At 38.7% G+C, this 23,637-nt stretch overlaps 1 protein-coding gene across 6 annotated transcripts in view; it reads left to right on the top strand.

Annotated features, from left to right (window-relative positions):
• The window catches only part of zgc:66433 (CRACD like), a 66,324-nt gene that overhangs the window by 28,971 nt on the left and 13,716 nt on the right, over positions 1–23,637 (top strand). For 2 of the 6 annotated variants that reach the window (XM_055016681.1, XM_055016682.1), the window contains exons 2-7: positions 885–934; positions 6,413–6,495; positions 13,433–13,607; positions 16,012–16,138; positions 19,088–19,228; positions 19,312–19,371. In XM_055016681.1, the coding sequence (XP_054872656.1) occupies positions 885–934; positions 6,413–6,495; positions 13,433–13,607; positions 16,012–16,138; positions 19,088–19,228; positions 19,312–19,371 (636 nt within the window). Of the gene's footprint in view, positions 1–884; positions 935–6,412; positions 6,496–13,432; positions 13,608–16,011; positions 16,139–19,087; positions 19,229–19,311; positions 19,372–23,637 lie in introns of those variants that run through there. The other 4 variants (XM_055016679.1, XM_055016684.1, XM_055016683.1 and 1 more) reach the window with 3 other exon arrangements.

The following is a 23,637-nucleotide window of genomic DNA, read 5'->3' on the forward strand; positions in this document are numbered from 1 at the left end:
CGGCAAGTTTTCTCAAAATCAGCCCATTAATCAATAAATCTGTCATTGTACAGAGCCATTATGGACTCAGTGGACCCAAGATTATGTCCACATTTAAAATGCGCAAACTGGATTTGAATTTGTACTCCTCAGTATTTGGTTTTACTAAATGCATCAACAGCTTTTTGACACAAATCGTCATAAAAGTTGGTCATAACAGAGAGTTTATTAGTTGTACTGTATACAACCTGCACTAAGCTCACATAACCACACAGACAAGCTGCATTGTGTGGAAAATTGTACTATTTTTATATCTTTTGATGATTAAATTAGTTTGACTGATTGCAAACTCTGAAATCAGTGTGCAAATATTTTAAAATGAATGGAAAAATACTTGAAACGCTCATTATTTCTGTTGAATTTGGTTGCAAAACATGAAGGTCTTTCCATAACTGTTAAGATCTACAAGATTTATTTTCCCTTCTCTGTTAAAAAAGCCTCTCGGGTCTTTTGTTTGTTTATTTCGGATGTTTCAGTGAGAACATAATTCCACTAAACTCTCCTCGCCGTCTTCGGTTGCAAATTTCGCCGCTGCTTTCCACTGAAAAGGCCGCTGTGTTTACTGTACGTCTGTTTTCCCTTTTGTCTCTTGTCTTCGTCTCAATATTCTTGTGTTTATCTAACCGACTATTCTTTCCTTTCATGCTGTTCTTTCCCACAACCCCTTGCTCTGACCTCTTCCTTCCCTCCATCTTGTGTTTGTCCCTCCTCTCCTCTTCGCTCTTTATTTATGTGATCCTTACTCATCCCCACTTCTGTAACTTTTCCCGTCTTTGCAAATCCACTTTTCTGCCTGTCTTCCCTCCTTCCTCTCATCCCCTGCTGCCTCCTCATCCTTCTCGTAGATGAAGCGGAGGATGTCGCCGTGGGGATCCGGCTTTGGAAGTGGGAGCAGGTCAGTCACTTTGACCCCTGACCCTTTGACCTCCAATCTGTCCACAATATAAAACTGTTTCCTCAGATTTTTCAGTGTTACATCAACTCTTCTATAGTTGCAGTTTCCCTAAAATGACAGTTTACCTTCAACACAACAAGACATCATTTACTTTCTGGAAATACACTCATTTACTTTCCTGCCCAGACAAAATGTTTAGGCTTCGGACAAACAGTTGAGGTTGGCGTTTGGCAATGATGTCGCAAGTTTGCAGCAAAGTCGTATTTTCAAATGCAAATTGAATTTGTGGCAAACTTGCAGTGGACTTCCTGCTTACTTTGCTTTACTGGAAAACTTTAATGGAAAACTTCATCCATTAGCTAAAACCCACTTTATCCTCTGGAGGATTACAGGGAGCCTGAACTCTGCCCCACATGACACCAGCAAGAAGTGAGATACACTCATAGACTGTACTGCAGAGATTAATACAAATTGTGTGAAAACCAACATAGGCAGAGGACGAACAGCTGAGAACCAGAAAGGTGCAACTACAAGAAAAATAAATGTTTGTCAGGTATTAAAGGTGTTAAATGTAAATCACATGTTTTCCACAAAGATGGTCAAAAAATCACTGCATGTTTGCCACAAATCTAAACTGCAAGTGAAAAAGTGACAAACAAGAAAAGCACTGGGACAGCACAGTACTCCGTCAAGGCTGCTCATTTGTTGTATGATTTCCGATGGATAAGTCTCGATACGTCCACAGCAGTTGATTTGTAGTAGGACTGCAATCATGTGATCATCAGCAGGCAGCTGATGTAGTGTTCACTTGTTGTCATGGTTACAGTGACACCGTGCTGCTATCTCGCAATGAGACAGAAATCTTTAACAAATCCGTGGATCCAGACTATAAACCGCATCACTGCCAAAATGTAATGAGGTGGTCCTTGTGTCCCCTTCTGACCTTCCCTGAAAATTTCATCCAAATCCGTTAGTCCGTTTTTGAGTAATGTTGCTAACAGACAGACAGACAAATGTACGTCGATCGTCACATAACTCCACTGCATTCCTTGGTGGAGTAAATATGGCAAATTTGTAGCTACGCTACCAAAGCTTAAAGGGCCTTTCACACAGCACACATATTCACTGAGGAAAATAGTTTTTAAAACTTCCAGCGACAACTTCAGCATCCTTTAAAGCAGCAAGCTTTCAATTTGTCGCAAACTTTTCAACAGCCAAGATGTATTTGTCCCGTGCTAAGAAGCAAGCATTAACCTTGTTAGTGCAGAGGCCATTGAGATGTATACGTTTCAGAGCATGTGTGAAATACCCTTAACTTCAAATGTCAACCAGAAAACAATAAATAATATCAGTAAATTCCAGAAATTTGCAAGACCCCTCCACTGAAAATCCCATTTCTACCTTGTTAACACATCCATGTTTTTTGATATGCTAAAGACATCATGACCAGAATAAACAGTCAGTGCCATGACTGAGAATTTCTGCTGCAGTCCAAACAACCACTTTCCCTAGCATGTGGAGAGTCAAGTCTCTGCCAAGGAACGGCAGAGTTATGTGACGATTGGCGGCATTTGTCTGTCTGTTCACAACATTACTCAAAAATGGACTTATGGATTTGATTTTGGCACTGATGCAGCTTATAGTCTGGATCCACAGATTTGTTAAAGATTTCTGTATCATTGCAAGATAGCGGCACAGCGTTACTGTAACCATGACAACAAGTGAATGATTGCGATCCTACTACAAATCCACCACTGTGGATTTATTGGGACTTATCTATCGGAAATGATACAAGGAACAATTAAATTGTGGGGTGTTTCTGAGTCCCATCAATTCCCGCTGCCCACTCCATATTTAGGTCAGGCGATTTGGTATCCTTACATAATGTATACATGCAGAACACACGCCTGTTCTCAGCACAAGGTCATTTTGTTTGTGGGTACATCTATATTAAATGGCCACATTCTATGGTGCCATGATGTCTGCGACAAGTTTTTATCAAGATTTCAGCCGTTGGAAATGATACGACTGAGCAGCCTTGGCGGAGTACTGCGCTCTCTGAGTGCTTTTCTTGTTTATGAAATTGCAACTCCTTTGGTTTGGTTATTGCACTTGTCCACTGCAATTTCGATAATATTTTAATTAATTGTGCTGCCCAAGTCAAACTGCAGTTCTCCACCATGAAACACTTCAATGTTTTAGATCAAGCACAGGTTTCATTTCTTTATTCCTAAATATGAGGCTAACATCAGCACTTCCCATCTCTCTCTGTGGCTCTTCATTGTTTCCGTTGGTTCATATCATAGACGACCTGCTGTATGAACGTCTGTGTTTGTTTCTGTCTGTATCTGTTTCCTGGAGATGTTATTAAGGTTCCTGAGTCGATGTGTTTGTGAAGAACTCTTGGCTTTAGTGGCAGCAGACAGGAAATGGTAACACAACAGCACAGTGTATCACGTTTGTGACCATGAGATGCAATATTTGAAATATTAAAACAATATAGATACCATAGTTTGTGGTTTATTGAACAGGTGATATCAGCGACTCTCATAGATCAGTTCAGTTCAGCTGTTTCTCTGCTGTAGATAATAAAGGAAACTCTGGAAACGAATCAGTGATGAAGATTTGTGACTTTAACGAGAGCTTAGATGCTGATAGTAGCTGACGGTTATGTAATGGTAAAACTGACGACAGACTCTCCGCGTGTCAACAAACCCTGTGGAATGTACCATCTGTTTCTATAATACACAACTCACTGTAAACACAGTTGACAAGAAGTTCTCCAGTCACTTTCTTAATGGAGAGCAAGAGGCTGTTTGCACTGACGGCAAACATGGAAATCATGGAAAACATGGACGTCATGCTGAACAGAATCAACAATTTCTGGATTTTATATAGTAGTATTTTATGTAGTATAGGAGTAGTACATAATTTTTAACTGTTTCCCCCTGAAAAACACACATTGCAATGTTTTCCTGGAGCTGGATGGAGTTGTCATCTCTTGCTAAAGCAGCTTGTTATATCTGTACTACATTAGTAGTACTGTAAAAACTTCTTGTTTGCAGTTAAGTCAACTGTGTTCATAGTTTTACCTGTCCAATGGTTTCAGTTGTATAACATGAGGAATAAAGTTAATTGCAATATTATTACTAGATATTAGTTACTGTACATGTGCAATAGTCAAATACACTGTGCACAGTCTTTTTTCAGTGTTATAGAAGGACAAGAGTAACTTTGAGCCAAAACAGTTTTTTACAGACCATTAAATTATGGGCAGTCTTTTGCCCTTCTTCTGCCCTGTATAAACTAACACTACTTTCTAGTTGCTTATCTTCTTCATTTAAGAGAAATCTGTCTGCACAACTCTTGTTTTTCAAAACATCTCTGAGAACACGAAAACAACTACAAATGCTCCAACAAGCATGCAGGTCAGCTGATATCGACGAATAATTAAATAACAGAGATTGACATTCTGTCATTTCATCATTGTTGTGCTCTTTAAACTAAAGAAATTATATTATGTGAAGTAATATAGGACACCGCAGATGCAGCTTTAGTATACTGTGTGTGTGTTGATTTCCCAAACTTTGTTGTACAAAACACATTTACACTACTGTTCAAAAGTTTGGAGTCATCCAGAAAATTTCATGTTTTCCATGAAAACTCACACTTTTATTCATGTACTAACATAATTATGCAAGGGTTTTCTAACCATCAGTTAGCCTTTTAGCACCATTAGCTAACACAATGTAGCATTAGAACACAGGAGTGATGGTTGCTGGAAATGTTCCTCTGTACCTCTATGTAGATATTCCACTAAAAATCAGCTGTTTCCAGTTAGAATAGTCATTTACCACATTAACAATGTCTAGACTGTATTTCTGATTAATTTAATGGTGTTAGTTTCATGGAAAAACTGCTTTTCTTTCAAAGATAAGGGCATTTCTAAGTGACCCCAAACTTTTGAACGGTAGTGTACGCAAGCAAGGTTTTCAAAATCTTTACTTTGAAAGCATTTGAAAAACATCCAAAATGCCATCAGTCTGTTGATAAAAGACCCAGATGAAGGAAAATCCACAAAATATTCATCTTAATTTAGACAAGGCCTTAACTTCTGAGACATTTGCATTTACTTATTATTTTACCATTTCCTGTTCTATAAAAATGCATCATATTTTATTTTGTATTTCATTAAAAGTCAACAAATTGCAGATTAGTTCAGGGTTTTGCATATAGACCTAAACAATGAAATTCTTAATGTACAAATGGAGGTCAGCAGGATTCATCCTCTGGGAACTATGAATGTCTTAATGAAGTTTCATGGTGACAGATCCAGTGTTTGTTGAAATCTGGACCGACACACTGACCTCTACAGATTATGTCACCACAACAAGATAAATGGTTACTTTGCCACAATTAACTCTGAGATATTAATTTACTGAAAACCACATCAGCAGTGACTCAGCTTCCAGCCGAACTGCACAGGAAATCCTGAACACGCAGCTCAGTGCATCACTAATTAGATCTGAGACTAGAATAGGAAGTCGTGTGGAAGTCTGTGAATTAATGGTCCCTCTGTTTGACAGGTCGGTTAGCTGGAGCTGCAACCTCACGCGGCCTCAAACTCCACCACAGACTCATGAAATTAAATGAAATGAGTGATTTAAAAGCTCAGAAGAAGCCGGATGATGACGTTTAAATGGTGTCTCATACAGTAAAGGTTCAATCTGCAGCCAGAACGTGATGCACTGCTGCTGAGAGAAATAACAAGAAACCAGTTTGTTCTGTGATTTGGTGTCTGTTTGAGTTTGTGTTGGACGTTGCCGGGCATCTGCTGCTGGCAACACGTGAACATTTCAGTTCAGAGAAGAAGACGAGAGAGCAGAACCCTGGAAACATAGCAGAGATGCTTCTGTTCAGACTGTTTGGATTGTAGTGACGATTGAAACACAAGATATAATAGAAAATTGAAGTTCGCCGAGGACAAACTTCACATGTTCAACTTTAAAGGAACGAGTAAATAAATCAGCATCAGCAGGAGTTATATAACAGATTTTAAGTTGAATTTGTTTTTTGTTCAGCTTCCATCCCTTCATGCCAAACACTTTTACTCAGTCACGACACTCCCAAGTAGGACATTAATCACTTTACAATCCATGGAGTGTGATCACATTGCAGGTGGTGGCTGCTGCATGAGCAAAATAAGGAGATGGAAGCAGGTTAAGACAAAATAACTGATCAAAATAATATAGTCTTATGTTTGTTGTTTGTTTCCTGAATTCCGTTGTCAAAAAATGACTGCAAGAATCTCAGAAGTTTGGATTTTTCCTCACATTTCTGTATTTTTTAATTAATTTATTTAAATGAACCAATAATGATCTAAACATCCAGCCTCACCTTCACCTTTTCCTGGATTTCATCAGAGACGTATTATCATTAAATTATGATCAACGCTGAATCTTTTCTGTCTCCTCGCAGCAGTGACGGTGCTGCCATGGCATCAGGACCTCCAGACGTGACGACCAATCAGGAGCCTGCTGAGGTCCAGGAAGAGTGTTCCGGTAATGGTTTGATTAAATGTTCACTTAATGCTTGATTGGATGTCATTACTACCTATGCAGAGTGGATTTATTCACTGAAAATGCATGAAAAGGTTTTGTCTTCAATTTGCATGTTTTAGTCTTTTCTTGAATTGGGAGTTTTAAAGGTCTTCTAGTATGCAGAGTGTGAAAACAGGCTTTTGTATTAATATTTTGTATTAGCCTTTCCCCTTCAGCAGATTGTACTGTAAGTTTTATTTACACTGTGTAGTTTGGTCTTCAGGGCTACGATCAAAGAGACGAAGGTTTATTCATCATGAAGGTCAAACAGCTCACTGAGTTTCTAGCTGAATGTTAGCACCAAAGACTCCTATTATTAATTTGTGTTTCCAGTTAGATGCTCATGCTTATGAAGCACAGGCAAATCTGTACATTTTATTTGATTTCGGCTGTATATATCAGAATTATCTGTATGCAAAGAGACACTGTAAAACTGTAGAAATCCTAAACTTGATGTCTTTGCTTCCTTTTTGCTTTTATTTTGACAACTTTAAAGTGCACCAAGTAACTTGAAAATGAAAATTTTGTGCTTTTATTTTGTATTTTTGTTCTTGGGTTTCATGTGTGGTGACCTAAAAGTGACAGTGGGGAAAATAAGTACAATTTAAAAATGATACACTACCGTTCAAAAGTTTGGGGTCGCCAAGGCAATTTCATGTTCTCCATGAAAACTCACACTTTTATCCATGTGCTGACATAACTGCACAAGAGTTTTCTAATCATCAATGAGCCTTTCAACACCATTAACTAACACAATGTAGCATTAGAACACAGGAGTGATGGTTGCTGGAAATGTTCCTCTGTACCTCTATGGAGATATTCCATTAAAAATCAGCTGTTTCCAGCTAGAATAGTCATTTACCACATTAACAATGTCTACACTGTATTTCTGATTAATTTAATGTTATTGTCAATGAAAAAAACTGCTTTTCTTTAAAAAATAAGGACATTTCTAAGTGACCCCAAACTTTTGAACAGTAGTGTATTTACATGAAGTAATACAGTAAATATGTTAAAGATAGATTTTTTTACAATACTTTTTAATATAACAGTTCTTGTTTATTAATTCATTCATCAGACCTACAAACTCTAAAGCACTGAAAAGGCGACAAGACATGAAACTAAAATCAGGTGTCCTGGATTAGGAGTATTAGTAACCTTCTGAGTGTTTGTGATCAAACTACAATGAAAAGACAACATCTTATTTTGATAATCAAATAAGTCTTATTAAATTTTGATTATTTTTTACCAACTGTATTAGCTAACTTCAACAATGCAGTTGGTTAATTTATTCTTTAAGCAGATTATAGCATATGTCTTTATGTAACAGGCGTGATCATTGATCCAGTTAACTACTAGAAATGTCACAGAAATGGACTTTCTAATAATTATGATACTTGCAGGAGAAAAGATCACCAGGCAACAGCTGATGATATGCAATGACTGACACAACCCTTTACACACTCTTACACAGTTTGTTGATGCTAAAAACAGGTATTTGCAGTTAGCTACAGACCATTATATTACCAGAACCAAGGAGTGCATATTTTACAAATCTCTGGGATCTCATTTGTTGCACAAAAACAATCAGTGCTGATATTGTCTCTGTAAACTTTCTGTCTAATGTGAAAATAATCAATTATGAAGATAGTGCATGGTCTTCTAAAATCTCTGTGCAGCTGGTGGCAGGAAATGAAGCACCAGATGAGGCTGTCATCATCTCTCACTCATATACAGACATGCAAACACCGTGAAAACAGATGGACAACAGCACTTATGGGAAAAACCAAGACGAGCATTAGGAGGTCAGAAGTGTCTGTGTGGGTGTGGGAACTTCAGATTTAGGGATTTTTGGCCATGCATTAGCCTGGATCTGAAGTTTGTCCTCTTTTACTCTGACATTTAAGTGATAAGCTAGTTTGTTGCAGGAAACAGGCAGTTGGATGTCTGTTTTTATGAGTCACTGCTATCGACTTCTAGAGAGCTGAACATCATCCACAACTCCACAGAACATGGAGTCTGCCAGTCGCGTTCATCCCAACATGTTGGCTTTAGACCAGCGATGGTGTCAGACAGGCAGCTTCTTTGTGATTGGTGGCTGGTAGTTTGTGCTGGATCTACAGTGTGAGAGAACGTTCACTTAGAAAAAAAAATGCAAGATCTGACTGATTCCTTCTGTTTTTCAAAGCACCTGAAAACCTTGTTTCAAATTTGATGTTTTTCTTTTCAGTATGTTTTTGTGTTGGGCCATATAGGCAAAGTAGTTTGGATTAGTTTCTGAAATCGCCAGCCTAAGAGGCAGTTAACTATTGTTAAAACTTCATGCCAGTTCCAAATTTACAAAAACATTTTTAGGGTTCCCCGATACCTCACTTGGTTGAGTCCCATGTATCCACATTATAGTCCCCATCACAGCAGCCTGGGTTTGATTCCAGCTCAAGGCAATTTGCTGCATGTCAGAGCTTTTCACTACTCCACTATTTCCCAGCTCTCTTTTACTGTTGCTATAAATAAAGGAAAAAAGGCAAAAGAAATAAAGCTGTTAAAAAAAATAAACTCTTTTCGGGTCATTTGTGGGGGTATACTAGGTACCTGAATTCTAGGTAAGGACCTCTGAGTGGCACTGAAACTGCCGTTCAGGGCTCAACACTGAGTGGTTAAGTTTTGCAAACTTTAGAGAAGTGAAAAAAGCGGAACTAGAATCAGGTATGGTTGTCTGGGAGTATCCTCACCACCAAAAAAACCTTTAGAGCATTTTCAGATCAGTTTACAATGAGAAAACAACATCTTATTTTGATAATCACGTGTTTTACAGATTTTGATTCAGTGGACACCCCATGTGTCCAATATAAAGTCCCCAACGCAACAATCTGGGTTTGATTCCTGCGCAACGTGATTTGTTACATGTCACTGCCTTTCTGCTCCCATATTTCCTCTCACTTTACCTTTCACCATAAATAAAGGCAAAAAGGCTCAAATAGTTCATGTTTTATTTTAAAAGACACCCCTGTAGAACTTCTTTCAGCGCTGATATTCTTCTAGGTAGATTCCTCTGAGTGGCCCTGGACAAAGAAATTTGCAGAGCCTCTCACTGATTGGTTAAACTTGGGAAAGACAAATGCTGATTGGTTGAGCAAATGCAATTTTTCTACTCTATTGATGTCTTCATCGAGTAGCTAGTGGCTCCTATGTTTTGTTGTGTTGGTGCACTCAGAGTTGACGTGGTGGTCGAACTTGTTGGATTTTCCACCACAATGGAAACGGAACAGCAGATTACAGGTCAGTTCCTGTAAACCTTAACGCCACTTTGCTCCTACCTCAAGTTCCTGCAGTGAAAAGCCGCTTAATGTTAATTCTGAGATCAGTTCTGCCTCATAGTGACCTTAAAATGCATTGAAATTCCCATGCTGCTATTCTGAGCATGTGTCTATAGTTGTGTTGGTGACTTAGAGAAAGTGTATTAGGAAATTATAATATCTTACAATGACCACCGAGCTACACTGACCTTCCACTGAATCAGCTCTCTATGAGCACAGACCTTTAGCTTAATGGTGTATTGTGCCTAAAATAGAACAATAAATGGCACCGTCGGGTGGTGCTTCCCCTCGATAATTTCATCTTGGCTGTGCAGAAAGGCCTCTGAAGCTTCATCAAAAAGCATGTTGGAAGCTCCTCAAGTGAATACAGCAGTTCACTTTGTGCTGTCAGACAAAAGAGGAGAGAATTTGCATCCAGCATTTCTTCTTTGGATGAAAGTTTACATTAAATGTAGTTTCTTTAATTACAGCTCATTGAAGTGTTATATTTAGTTCTTCAAGCAAGTAAAGAAACAGCTTTTGAGTGCAGCTTATTTGTGACTTTTAGTTTTTGTGATTTTTTTTTTCCGATGTAGCACACACCCCATCCCTAAAGACAAGGTATAAGCTCTAAAATGTAAAATGTTTAACGTGTTCTGAACCAGAAATTTTAACCCCAAGCATCAACAAGTTTAGATGCCAAACATTTTTCAGCTGTGATCCAACCAGAAAAAACATATTTTTAGAGAAGGAATGCTGAAGGATTCCCCACAAGGACAAACATGACAGAGCTCATCTAAAAGGAATGCATCTTTTTTTAAGTCTCTGCCAGAGCATTTTTTCACGGGTAGCCAAGGGGTGTGGATTCTCAAAATAGTTTGATTACAGCTTTTTTTTTCCTCCTGGCTTCTCCTTTTGTGCTCACTGTTTCCATCTGTTTTGCACCTCAGTACTGTCCTGTCTCTGGTTATATAATATGTTAATCCTCTGACAGAAAACCTGATCAATCCTCCACGCTGTTTTTATTTTCGTATCGATGAGGATGTCAGTCTGGCATCTCTGACTTTTGTCTTGATGTAGTGCAGCTTCAATTAAGCATTTGCACTCCTACAACACTGTCAGACTCATAATATAGGAGAAAGGCTCAAAGTCACTGCAACAGAACCAAAGAAATTATGTTTTTTTAATTACAGTAATTCTTATTCCTCATCAAAATCTAAAATCTACACAGATAGGTGACAAATTAAAGGAAGAACTAACATGAGTACATCTGTAAGGTGTTGGGCCACCATATGCCCCCAGAACATGTTCAGTGCTACTTTGCATTATTTTTTCAAGGATCTCGAACACCATTTTTCTAGAGATATTTTCTCATTCGGTGTTTTGATGATGGTGGAGGAGAGCACTGTCTTGCACGTTGGTTTATATCTCCCATAGGTGACTGTAACTCCATAACATATGAATCGTGTCATTTTCAACTTTATCAAACCATTCAGTGGCCCCCTCTAACCTCATAGTCGTGGACTTTGTACGGGGGTCCTCGGTTTATGACGTCCTCGACCTACGGCGTTCCGTCGTCGTGTTGCAGCTGGTTACGTGGAACTAGTGGGCGAGTGGAGCGGACGAATATGGCTTGTAAAATGACTCACACATGCATGAAAGTCATTGGTATTCATGACTTTTCCAAAGAACTGATTGATATTGTGATGCACCTAAGGGCTTTGTTTACATTTTCACTGGAGTTCCGACTTACGATGAAAATCGACTTACATCGATCCGTAGGAACGGAACTCCGACATAACTCGATGACCCCCTGTATTCCTGGTCAATTTTGTAATAATTTGCAGAGATCCTTCCCTCTAAAGAGAAAAATGGACCCAAACCATGGTCATAAAATGCCCAAAAAGCAGAACAGAACCACCTTTTTCTGAACAGCAGCTGGTCTCATCAACAGGACCCACAATAGGCACCGACTTGCACACTTGCACAGTCTTTTAAATGGGATTATTGTTATGCTTTTGTCCATTTCAAGTTGTTGACATTACATACTATGCAACCTTACACATTCTCATGCAGTTAGTTTGCACATTCTTGCACAGTGGAAATATTTCTGTTTCTTTTTTTTAACCTAAATAATTCACTGGATTTACACTTGTTTTTTTCCTTTAACCGTCTTTCAATTTTTTCTACATGATAGTGTTTACGGCTATACACCAAAACACCAAAAACTGTCAAGTTCCTTGTATATGCAAACCTACTTGGCAATAAAACTCATTCAGATTCTGAGATCTCCTCACTTTAGGGGTCAAACGTTCAGGCCTGTACAGTTATCTTGGTGTAAATCAGACATATGCACTTACCAACTTGTTGAAATATGGTAAAGAATGACTCATCTGACTCACTCTTTATACCAGAAGCTTTGTTTTAAACAACAATGTAGTCTCAAATGTGCATTCATCTTTGGAATGATGGTTGATCTACCTCAACCTACTATCACATCCTGTTTTATGTCTGATCACGTCCTGCACTGACATTCTCACTTAACTGGGGAAGAGTTGCTCTTTTCTTTACATATTACACTAATGTACAAGAATCAGAGTCATCAAATCCTGTTATACTGGTGTTTTCCCTTTGATCTAAGTGCAGATATCACATTAGTCACTGTTTCCACTGAACCAGTTGAGCAGTCTTTGTGACTGAAGCTCCTGCCATCTGTGCCCTAACAATGAACCGTCTTTCAAAATCTCTTGGATCTTTTCATCTTACCATCATCATGCAAAATCATCGTCATCTAGACCCGCTCAGCATTTCATACGAGCCACAGATCATGATTTTGTGTTAACTACTTGTGTGTTGAAACAACTGCATATATTATGTTTCTAATCTCATTTTTTAAAGGTTTTGTCAACCATCTTTACACTGTCTGCAGTGCAATTTAGCCTCCAATTTGGTTGGCGATTGAAACCTGTGATTTTACATTCAGATGTAGCACTAATGGCACTCCCTTCATCTTCAGCTATAGTTTGCATATGATAAACATGGTACCTGCTAAACCTGGATTTTATGTAATGTTTAGCTCAAAGCACAGCAGCTTCACTGGAATATTTGCGTGATTTTTGTGTATCAGTCTTAAAAGATTCACAATATTCTCTATCCTGACTTTATTTTTAACAGAAACTAGCAGCAGATAAATGTTGAGGCATCTCTGCTGCATGTGGGGCCAATGGAGGACTGATGGGCATTTTCAGTTCTTGCTGAGCGCCCCGGCGACTAAAAGCAATGAAAGCTGTTTGTAGCTGTTTAAGGAGTTATAAAAGAGCTGTTGAGTTTTCCACTACGGCGCTAATGGAGGTGGACTCGCTGTGGGGGAGGATTTACAAGCAGGAGTTTGAGTGTTTGTGTACATGTTTCTGTCTCGGTGTGTGGTTCCTCCTGGACGGCCTATCTGCGTCTTTTACAGCCAACACAGCGCTAATTGCTGCATAACTGCAGTTTATATTGGGGCAGTGTGTAAAGATGCCGTCAGTGTAATTTTCTCATTAATAAAGCCCTGTGCAGTGAGCTGTAATGATTAATTTTTATTTTGTTTTTGGTCTTGTCAGGAAAAAAGAAGTCCAAGTTCCAGACATTTAAAAAGTTCTTTGCCAGGAAGAAGAGAAAGGATCCGTCGGCTGCAGGAGCAGACGCAGGACTTAAAGCCAGCCAGTCGAGCGACAATGTCAGCAAAACATCGGAAAACAACACACTCATCCGATCGGAGAAGGAGAAGGGCTCTGGGTAAGATCAACTGTAACCGCAACGATCATCTGACACAGTTACATAGCGGTACTATAAACACCTGTCAACAGGACTGATGTTTAAGAAAGAAAGTACTTCTGTGTGTGATTTATTGAAGAAATGATTCATTCTGCATCTGAAGACAGAACACCATGAAACAAATGCACTGTAGAATAGCTGAAAAGTTAGTTTTTTTTAGGCTTTAAATGAATAAATGTAGGGATCTGAATGGAAGTCATCAACATTTCTCCAAACTCTGCACTGTAATGGATGTGAATAAGTTATTGAGTTAATTCTAACAGTGCCATTGCATGTTTTTTCCAACAGTAGTACTTTACATATACATCACATTTGTCTCGCTGGCAATATCTTACATACAAAATGTTCAAAAATTCTCTGTTTTTAGAGCAAATCGATCAGAGTTTCATCAGGATGGGGAAAAAGCACTGAAAATAGTATTTTTAGATTATTATGGGGTCCCAAATCTGAAACTTGGGTGGATGAAGTTGCTGCTATTGCTCGACTTTTATTCGTTCAAACTACATGTAGATGTGATGCCTCTGCAATGTTTGCCTTCATGTAGCGTGCTGGAATTCCAAAATCGGAGGTGTTGCATGTAGCACAACGGCATCAGCATCTAGTGTGGTGTTTTCTGACATCCCAGATCTACCTTTTACATAAACCTTGATTCGAGTCTACCTCTGCTTTGGCTTCAAGCCTCAACAAAGTCTCCCAGTTCTGTCTTCATACTTTAGACAATACAGGGGGGTCTCCACTTACATCGGAATTCCGTTCCAACAGCGTGACGTAACGCGATTTTCGCCGTAAGTCGAACCTAACATATGTGCATAAGTACCTATGCCACTCACCTACGCAAACACATCACAATCTAGGACATAAAACCACTGTACAGTCCACTCCACTTACCAACTTGTTCCTGTACAAAATTATTTACAGTATAATGTCGCAAACGCCATATGTCGGAAGAATGGAGCAAGACTTTGTTAATAAATTTGTGGGACGTATCCATGAAACACTGTAGGTTGATGATGTTGTTAACCGAGGACCTCCTGTAAAGGCACAATAAAAGTGCAGCAGTCCCACCTGGAACAAGCTGTGAACAAGTGTGAACAATCCATGTGTTGACTCGGCCGAGGAAAATGTGAATCCAGTATACTATTAGTTGATACTAGTGTTGTAGTCAACCAAAGAAAGTCTTGGGTGAAATCATGGCTTCTCTTCAACCAATCGATTGGTCGTTGTTGGGGGAAAAAAATCTCTGTTATCTCTAGATAAACTAAACAGCAAAGTGCATTCTACCTGCTAACCTTATTAGCCTAAAAGAATTATAAAAAATCATAAAAAGTTAGTATTTGCAGTATATTTTGAACCTGGTTATGTTATACTGACATGATAACAACAGACTAGGAGCAGCCCACCTCCCCATATTCATACCATTTCTGAAAATAGAAGTAAATCAACTACTGATCCAGTACAAGAACTATTGTGGAGTTAGCTGCTGTTTTTAGATGATCTGCAATGTTGGTTGTTGAGAAGCTGCTGTTTGCAAAGTATACACTCAAGTTTTGTTATTTTGTTTGCACAAAGTGCAGCCACACAGATGACCTCTTTGACATGTTGTCAGTTCGCTTGGAACCATTTCTGAGGAAATATTAAATAAATGGTAAATAAGTTGGGCCTCACAGTCTGCATTCGATTTTTTTTAGTTCAAAGTCTGCTTCTCTTGCTGCCAAAATGGGTGCAATGGTGGATTAAACCTAGAAGATATAGCAATTTTCCCCTTATAACAGTAACACAGGGGAACGTCTGACCAATAAGAACTTGATCAGATCAGAGTAAATCAATCGGTTGGCCTGCTGACTACAGCTCTGATAGATACCAGTTAAAATTTGTCGCCTGGTATTGTGTTTCCAGCCACTTTGTTGGGGTTCTTCTGCTCATTCAGATAAGGATCTTATGTTGTGTGAAAATGTCTGAGTTAATTTAAGAAAGGAAGATCTTGTTTTAACATCCATCTCCTGTTCTGACAAACTCACCTCAGTGGAGGCTCGTAGTTTCCTGTTTTTGTAGCCGTCAGTGGACAGTCTCTTCCTGCGGACAAGTCCTGAATTTCTTTGTTTTTCTAAGTCGTGCCACTTTCTGCGCTTCCTGCTCTTTGTCTGTGTCACAGGATAAGTGACAGTTAATTTTACATGTGGCAATAACACACCTAATAGAAACACAAAATATGACTTTAACTGATGTTTATGTCCTGGATTTAACAAATTCTACATTTCTTCTAAAAGCCACAGACCTGTAGTCTAGTTTTCTTTATTCTGTTGTGTTTTCAAAGCTGTGAAACCTCACTTTTTGCTTTATCACTTTGTCTTCCTGCTTCCCAAAGGTCAAAGATCAGTCTGGGCAGCAAGGCCTTGTCACACGACTCGGTCTTTGTTTCGGACTCGTCGGAGGCCAACGAGGCTCTCGGGGCGTCTCAGGACAGCATTCATGGGAAAGTGAAATCCCTGCAGGTAAATAGACAAAATCACCTTTCGCTTTTAGTTGCTTTTTCACTACAGGGTCAAAGTTTAGCAAAGCAGATGTTAAATCCCTCTCAGGTCTATGATTATAGTCACCTCTGATGTGCCTAATACGGAATAATACAGATAAAGAATCACAATCTGATGATATTTTTAGTATATAGTATGTTGACAAGACAAAGCAATACCAGCTGATCTGCTGTATATTTAGCTAGTGGGATTACACCTGAGGCCTGAGTGTAACAGGTAGCATTAAATAAGGTTAAACTTTCACTGAGAGCTGCTGTGTAGACACATAATTAAGAGTAATGTGGCAAATGAGACAGTTCAGACAGGCAGAACTGATGTTCATCACAAAGACTGATTAAAGCTCTGTCAAAGCCAAAATAAAGGACTGGATGATGGTAAGAAAAGCAGACAGTTAGAACAAATGTCTGTCACAACACGAGGCTAAAACAGGAAGACGTGACACCCAGATGGACACACTGACCTCCAGCCAAACTAAGCAGCAGAGGGGTGAGAATTAAACAGAGTCTTAAGGGGATTTACTATAAAGGAAAACTTTCTCCTGTAGCTAAAATACAGAGGAAGTATTTGGGTGTGTTTACAGATGAGACACAAGTCGAGTGTTTGATGATCGATGCAAATCAGACAAAACAGCACAGATATGTAGCCTGGATATAAATTGCTAATGCATTAATTTGCATAAAGTGAATTTAGTGTGGAAAACAATTTGATGGAGATTTCCTGACCTTAATCCTCCCTGTGAGCTGCGCTGCCTGTTTGATAAGCAGAATGAGGGCAGAGCCAAATATAAACACATTATGTAAGGATCAATATGTTACGAGGTGCATTGATATTAGAAAGTTGGAGTGAATGTAAGTCGGTCACTCACTGTAGAAATCAGCGCTGGTTTATTGGTATTTCAAACAGGCTTGTGTTACTGTTGTAGAGGTCATCAGTTCAAAACCTGAAAAGCAAACCCCCATCCCAGTGAGAATATTGAGTTTGCCACCTAAAGCATCTGTATTATTTTAGTAATATTTGTTACTTCACATTATATATATCAGTTTGACTTACAGAATGGTCTATTTTAAAGCCCTTCTGTGCTGTGCCAGGATAAATGACTGATTATGATTGCTCTGATTCATTTTTAACTTCGAACACTATCATATTTAAAGAGCCCTTATTATGTGTTTTGAGTTTTCCCTTTCCTTTAGCAGCTTTTTTGTGCACATTAAAGGTCTGCAAACTTAAATACTAAAATCCAAGGCAATGGAAATTATTGTCTCTCACAGAAAACACTACTCCTGACCTGAGTGAAACACCTCATCTGAAGCCCAGGCATTTCTTCTGTGACTTGCTGACATCATCATGTATCATATATACCTACATAGCTAATTTGGCCCTTAAACAAAGCTAGTTAAAACAACTAATACTACAAATTTGCTTCTCTATTCACAAAAATAAAGCCAAAGCAAAGACTCAGTGGCTTAAATTTATTTTACCACTGTTCCTCAGCAGTAGAGCCCCAAACCTTTATTCTATTTCCATCAATTTACTGAGCTCTGTTTCTTGAACCACCTCACATGGTTTAATGCAGAATTATTGCAGCAAGTTGTTCATGAAATATGGGAAAATTCAACCTTTGCTGGAGTTTCAGGGGCACAACCTGCTGTGGATATTGTTATATTTAAGCCAAACAAGGTAGCTACAGGGTCCTTAAAGAGACAGGAGTTAATACGAAGCACTTCAGAGAAGACGGTGAAAAGAGTTGCTAAGGAAATGTGCTTTTTTATTTATTAATGTTTTTAGCTCTTATTTTTTATCATTAGCACGTGTCAACATATCATAGTAACCACCCAAAATACAATTCTGAAACAGTAAATTATCTGAATGGGGCTCTTTAAAAATGCTGAAATAAAATGCCAGAATAAAGTTGATCTGTGACGTCTTCAAAGCTAGCTAACTGAATTTGACATGCTAATGGCTTCGCTAGCATAACCCATAGATGTGAGACACTGAGACATTCACTAAACTAAAATTATCTGACATTAAAAAGAAAATCCTATAGGTTAAAAAGAAAGACAAGAAAACAGAAAACAGGGAGTGCAAAGTCAGTGTTTTCAAACGTGACTTTGAGGATGGGTAGTGGCAGGATGCTAACATTAGCTTGTTGGATATTTGTTGTTTCATTGCAAATATGCCACATCTTTGAATTTTTAGCAAATATTAAAATTTTGAAGCAGGTCACACTTATGTACAGAGATTTGTGTCAAACAACATTTTGTATTGTATAATGTATGTGTACCACGTATAATTTAAACTTACTTAACCAATACATTTTAGCTTCTTAAGATGTTCCATGTCCTCATTTTAATGGAAGCTCAAGTTACTGTAATGATAATGAAACAGCAACCTTTAAAATAGCAGCGTTTGTGTCTTTTTCAAGGACTTGCTGTGACCCTGTATCCAGTTTGACCACATAACAGTCGTATTGTCTGGTGTTAACTTTGTACCTGAGTATGAGTCCTTGAGTGACTGCTACAGAGAAGCACACTGATAACACGACTGTTTGAGTTTCTGTGATACCAACCCCACACACACTCACACACAAAAGCCTTAAAACACTTTCTCTTTTGATTTCCAGCTTACTGTCCACACAAATCATTCCCTGTTAATGGTACTTCACACAGGTAGGGACGGATAGTTTGTGGACAGAAATATGCGTGCTCAAACACACCTTTGTTAACTTTTTGTAGAGCTGTAGTTAATGAAACAGCTTGGGAGATTTGGTGTGCACACAAAACCTGTAAAACACCTTCACTTCCTGCAAGTTTTCATATTTTTCATTCTTGTAAGAAGTCCCCAGAGTAGCTGAAGCCATATGTGACTCACACATACGAGCATCTAAACCCCAGTTTTCCTGTTTTTGTGCAGCTCCAGCTGAAACAGGCCATCAAACTGGGCTCTCCTCCTTCTCTGATGTGTGTGAAGAGGACAGAAGATGCTGGAACGTTGTCTGAGGACGACGGCCTTCCCTGTAGTCCACCTGAATACACAACCCTTCACACAGCCATGGTAACACACATGTTCCATAATGGTTTGGCCTGTTTTCTGCTGATGCATCCGCTAATACTCCTCATTCTTTGTGCGTCTCTCAGAATCAAACTCAGAGGAACAGTTCCATCAGTCTGGAGGGAATAGACAGTGATGACGACCAGGTAAAGTACTCAACCACTTCAGCATTGCACCCAAATAACACTGTCAGTCTTACACTGAAAACCTACAGAGATGCTGTCTTTTTTTATTCTGTGTATTCTTTCCTCACGCCTGCATTACCCACAGTGAAACTTGACCGACTCTGTTTGGAGATTCCTTTGGTGTTATGCTAACAGTGGCAGGAATTTCCTCCAGGATTAGTAAAGTGCTCTATTATCTTAAAGTGCCTATAAAAACTGTTCACCTTCTTTGGAAGTTTTCTCCATTTTACTGCATTTCAGCATTGAATCACGGTCCATTTAATTATACCTTTCTGGCATTTTGGTCAAGAATTTACAAAAAAAGGCTTTCTTTCATTACATTACCTTTTACAACACCTGTAAACAGACTCTAGCGATGTAAAACCAAAGGAATTACACATTTTACCTGCAATATTAATTACCTTTGAATGGCTGATTACTAAGTTTCATATTATTATCAGGTTTTTCTGTTTAGTTTGGTATCAGCCAAGCATTCAGCAGTTGCATTCATTTAGAGCTGTGTTTTTGACCAAATGCAAATCTAATCTCCTTTTAACTCTGTTTTGGTCGCCACCAACTCCAGAGTCAGTCCGTCACTAACGTCAATGTACAGCCATAAAACCAAATGAACAAACTAAAAGATGTTAAAAAGCTCAGCAAACCTACAGAGTTTGGGAATAGTTCAAGCTTCCCCTTTGACATGATATTTCGTCTTTGGATTTACTTCTACAAAACATTTGATTAGTGCAGCTTTAAAGTTTCATCCACATCCTCCTTCTTCCAACATCTTAAAACAGCTGGATTCAGTTCTGTGCAGCTTTCTGCCTATAAACATTTGATATGTTTATTTGACTTTGACATGATTTTTCAAAAATCCAGGAAGTGCAATACAAAAACCTCATAACAGGAAACCCACACTTGAGCATTAGAGGCAGTTTTAGCCTTATGTTTATGAATTACTGACAGGAATAATTAGTCATAATTGACTAATTTGCAGACACTGTAGCCTCCACATTGAAAGGCTAAACCCACTGTGCTGAAGCCACTCAACTTCTAAACCTGATGCTATTTTAAAATTGAAATAGCATTTTAACAATTCCCTTGTCCCCATCTAAACAGCTCAATTCATCATTTCAGCTCCTCTGATACTATAAAATGTGATTTATTAAAGCCAGGAGGAAGCTTCAGGCTGTTTGACTGTCGAGCTTTGTGCGATTGTAAAATGTCTTCTCATGTGACTTTAAAAACATCTCATGATCACGTCTAATCACTAAAACCGCTCTTGGTTCTAAATACGCGCTCCCTTTATGCAAATTTGACCTCTTTATCTATGTTTTCACCTTATCTTTCCCCATCTGTTGTTCTCTCTTTTACTTTCTCCTTTTATATCCATAAATAGTTGTTCTCCTAACTTCCTTTATGGATGTTTGTGGTTTGGCCCATGCGACTTAAAAATGTCCCTTATGCTCCCTAACGATGCTGTCAGTTTAAAATGAGAACTTTTTGGATGGAAAGGATGAAGTGCCAATTCGTGATAAGACAAATGTCCTAAAAAACCTCAACTATCCATTTAGTTTCGCCGGCTATAATGTGGCCTAAAAGCACAGTCAGCAAAGTATGACAAACGAGCATTTAATGATAGTGCAGATTTAGCAATTTCGGATGGCTTTTTGGACGGTCATTTTCCCAGTGGAAAGAGCCACAAATGGCCTGCTACTAAGACATGCACACACAAAGAAAATGAAAATATCCCCTTTTTAAAGTGCATTCCACACACTGGAATGTGATCAAGGAGGGCTACAGTGACATATGAGTTACTGTTGCAGTGGCACACTTTGGAATTTTTCCATAGACGGAGAATTCACAACAGACTTCATGGGGGCAAAGAGTGCTTTGTGAGCTTGTGTTAGATTCTGTTTGGAAAATGAAGTTGATTTTATTGTGGCATTTTAAAAACTTTAGGGTACACATGCATTTTATATCAGTTTAATCACCCGGAGCGCTTGGTTTAGGTCAATCCATCTGTATTTACTATGGCTGAACCAAAGGAGTGCAGATTTGTCACACATATTTAAGAACACAGTTCTTGAGTTTATGGCTCTAAATTTGAGATGTCCAAGTTTAGATGTGTTAGATGCTTGATCAGATAGGAGTTTGGGGGCTGGGTCAACACTTTGGGCACTTCTTTCTGTTCTTTGAGTCATCCCTGAGATGTTTTTGTAGTTTTTTGGGGGGTCATTGTCGTGCTGGAAGAGGCTGTCACCATTGGGTAGAGCCATATGGGGTGTTACATGTCAGTATAACATCCATATGAATACAAAGACCCAAGGTTTCCCAGCAAAACATTTAATTTTAACAAAAGATGATCAGTGTCATTCACTTCACCATTCAGTGGTTTTATTATTGTGGCTGATCAGTTCACATACACTACCATTCAATAGTTTGTGGTCATTTAGAAATGTCCTTGTTTTTGAAAGAAAAGCATTTTTTCAGTGAAGGTAACATTAAATGAATCAGAAATCCAGTCTAGACATTATTAATGTGGTAAATGACTGTTCTAGCTGGAAACGGCTGATTTTTAATGGAATATCTCCATAGGGGTACAGAGGAACATTTCCAGCAACCATCACTCCTGTGTTCTAATGCTACATTATGTTAGCTAATGGTGTTGAAAGGCTCATTGATGATTAGAAAACCCTTGTGCAGTTATGTTAGAACATGGATAAAAGTGTGGGTTTTTATGGAAAACATGAAATTGTCTGGGTGACCCCAAACTTTTGAACAGTAGTGTATAGCACATTAAAGCTGCACTAATTAATATTTTTGTAAGAGCAATGGTTGAGCTAACAATGCACAAGTAAAAAGAAGTCATGAAAAGCAATCTATCACCTTTAAGCTCAGTATTTTGGTTTTCCAGCCCACTCTAATGTTTTGATACAGTCTCACAGCTTTAATTTCATCATTTCTAGCTGTTTTTAAGAGAAACACAGTGCTAAACCCACCGATCAGTATATGTTCATCAAGTTACAGCTACGTTAATCAATATTTACTCTACCAAGGAGGTGCAGCCTCAGCAGAGTTGTGTTGATCAGCGTTGGTCTGTCTGTCTGTCTGTCTGTTTGCAACATTACTCAAAAACGGTGTGACGGATTGGGATGAAATTTTCAGGGAACGTCAGAAATGACACAAGGACCAAGTGATTAGATTTTGGCAGTGATGAGGCTTATAATCTGGATGCATGGATTTGTTAAAGATTTCTGTATCATTACAAGATATTTCACGTGTCACTGTAACTATGACAACAAGTGAACACTACATCAGCTGCCTGCTGATGATCACATGATTGTGATCTACTACATATCCATCGCTGCAGACTTTTCAGGGCTTATTTGTCGATAATGATGCAAGGCAAGGCAGCTTTATTTGTATAGCACATTGCCTACACGAGGGCAACTCAATGTGCTTTACATTAAAACATTAAAAACATTGGAACCATTCAGACAAGCATAAAAGAGCACAAGGAACAATTGATTAAATTGTGGGGGTGTTTCTGAGTCGCATCAATTCCCGTCACCCGCTACATATTTAGGTCACGTGATTCGGTATCCGTATATGACGTACACATGCATAACACACGCCTGTGCTCAGCGCAACGTCATTTTGTTTGTGGGTACATCTATATTAAATGGACACATTCTATGGTGCCGTGATTTCTGCCACAACTTTTGTCAAGATTTCAGCTGTCAGAAATGATACAACGACTGAGCAGCCATTGACGAAGCACTGCACTCTCTGAGTGTTTTCTTTTTTTATATGAGTGATGAATGAAATACCTCTGTGTTTGACAGAAAGAGTGTCTTGTAGTGACAAACCTACAAAAATTATCACTGGAGTCTGTTGGTCTCGGCTGTAAAGAACATTTTATCAACATGAAGCTCATTATTTTGGTTTTCCAGTTCAGTCTCACAGTTCTCATCTGCATCAATTCAAACTGTTTTAATAAAAAGCTGTAATAAGCCCACAGTACACGAGCTGCTGCTTAGCAACAAACACCTAACTAGCTGATAACCATAGCACTGCCTTCTTACCTGCTAACAACTACGACCAGATGGAGCTAAAAGGAGAACAAATAATAATCAGTTGGCCAGAAAGACAACTCCAAAGGAATGCTAATGTTCTGTCTGTTTCACCTGTATAAAGTAATGTCAGTTTTTTGTTTGTGTCTTGGAAAAAAAAGGCTTTAAGGGG

This window comes from Amphiprion ocellaris, chromosome 13 (genome assembly GCF_022539595.1).
Source record: "Amphiprion ocellaris isolate individual 3 ecotype Okinawa chromosome 13, ASM2253959v1, whole genome shotgun sequence".
NCBI lineage: Eukaryota > Metazoa > Chordata > Actinopteri > Pomacentridae > Amphiprion > Amphiprion ocellaris.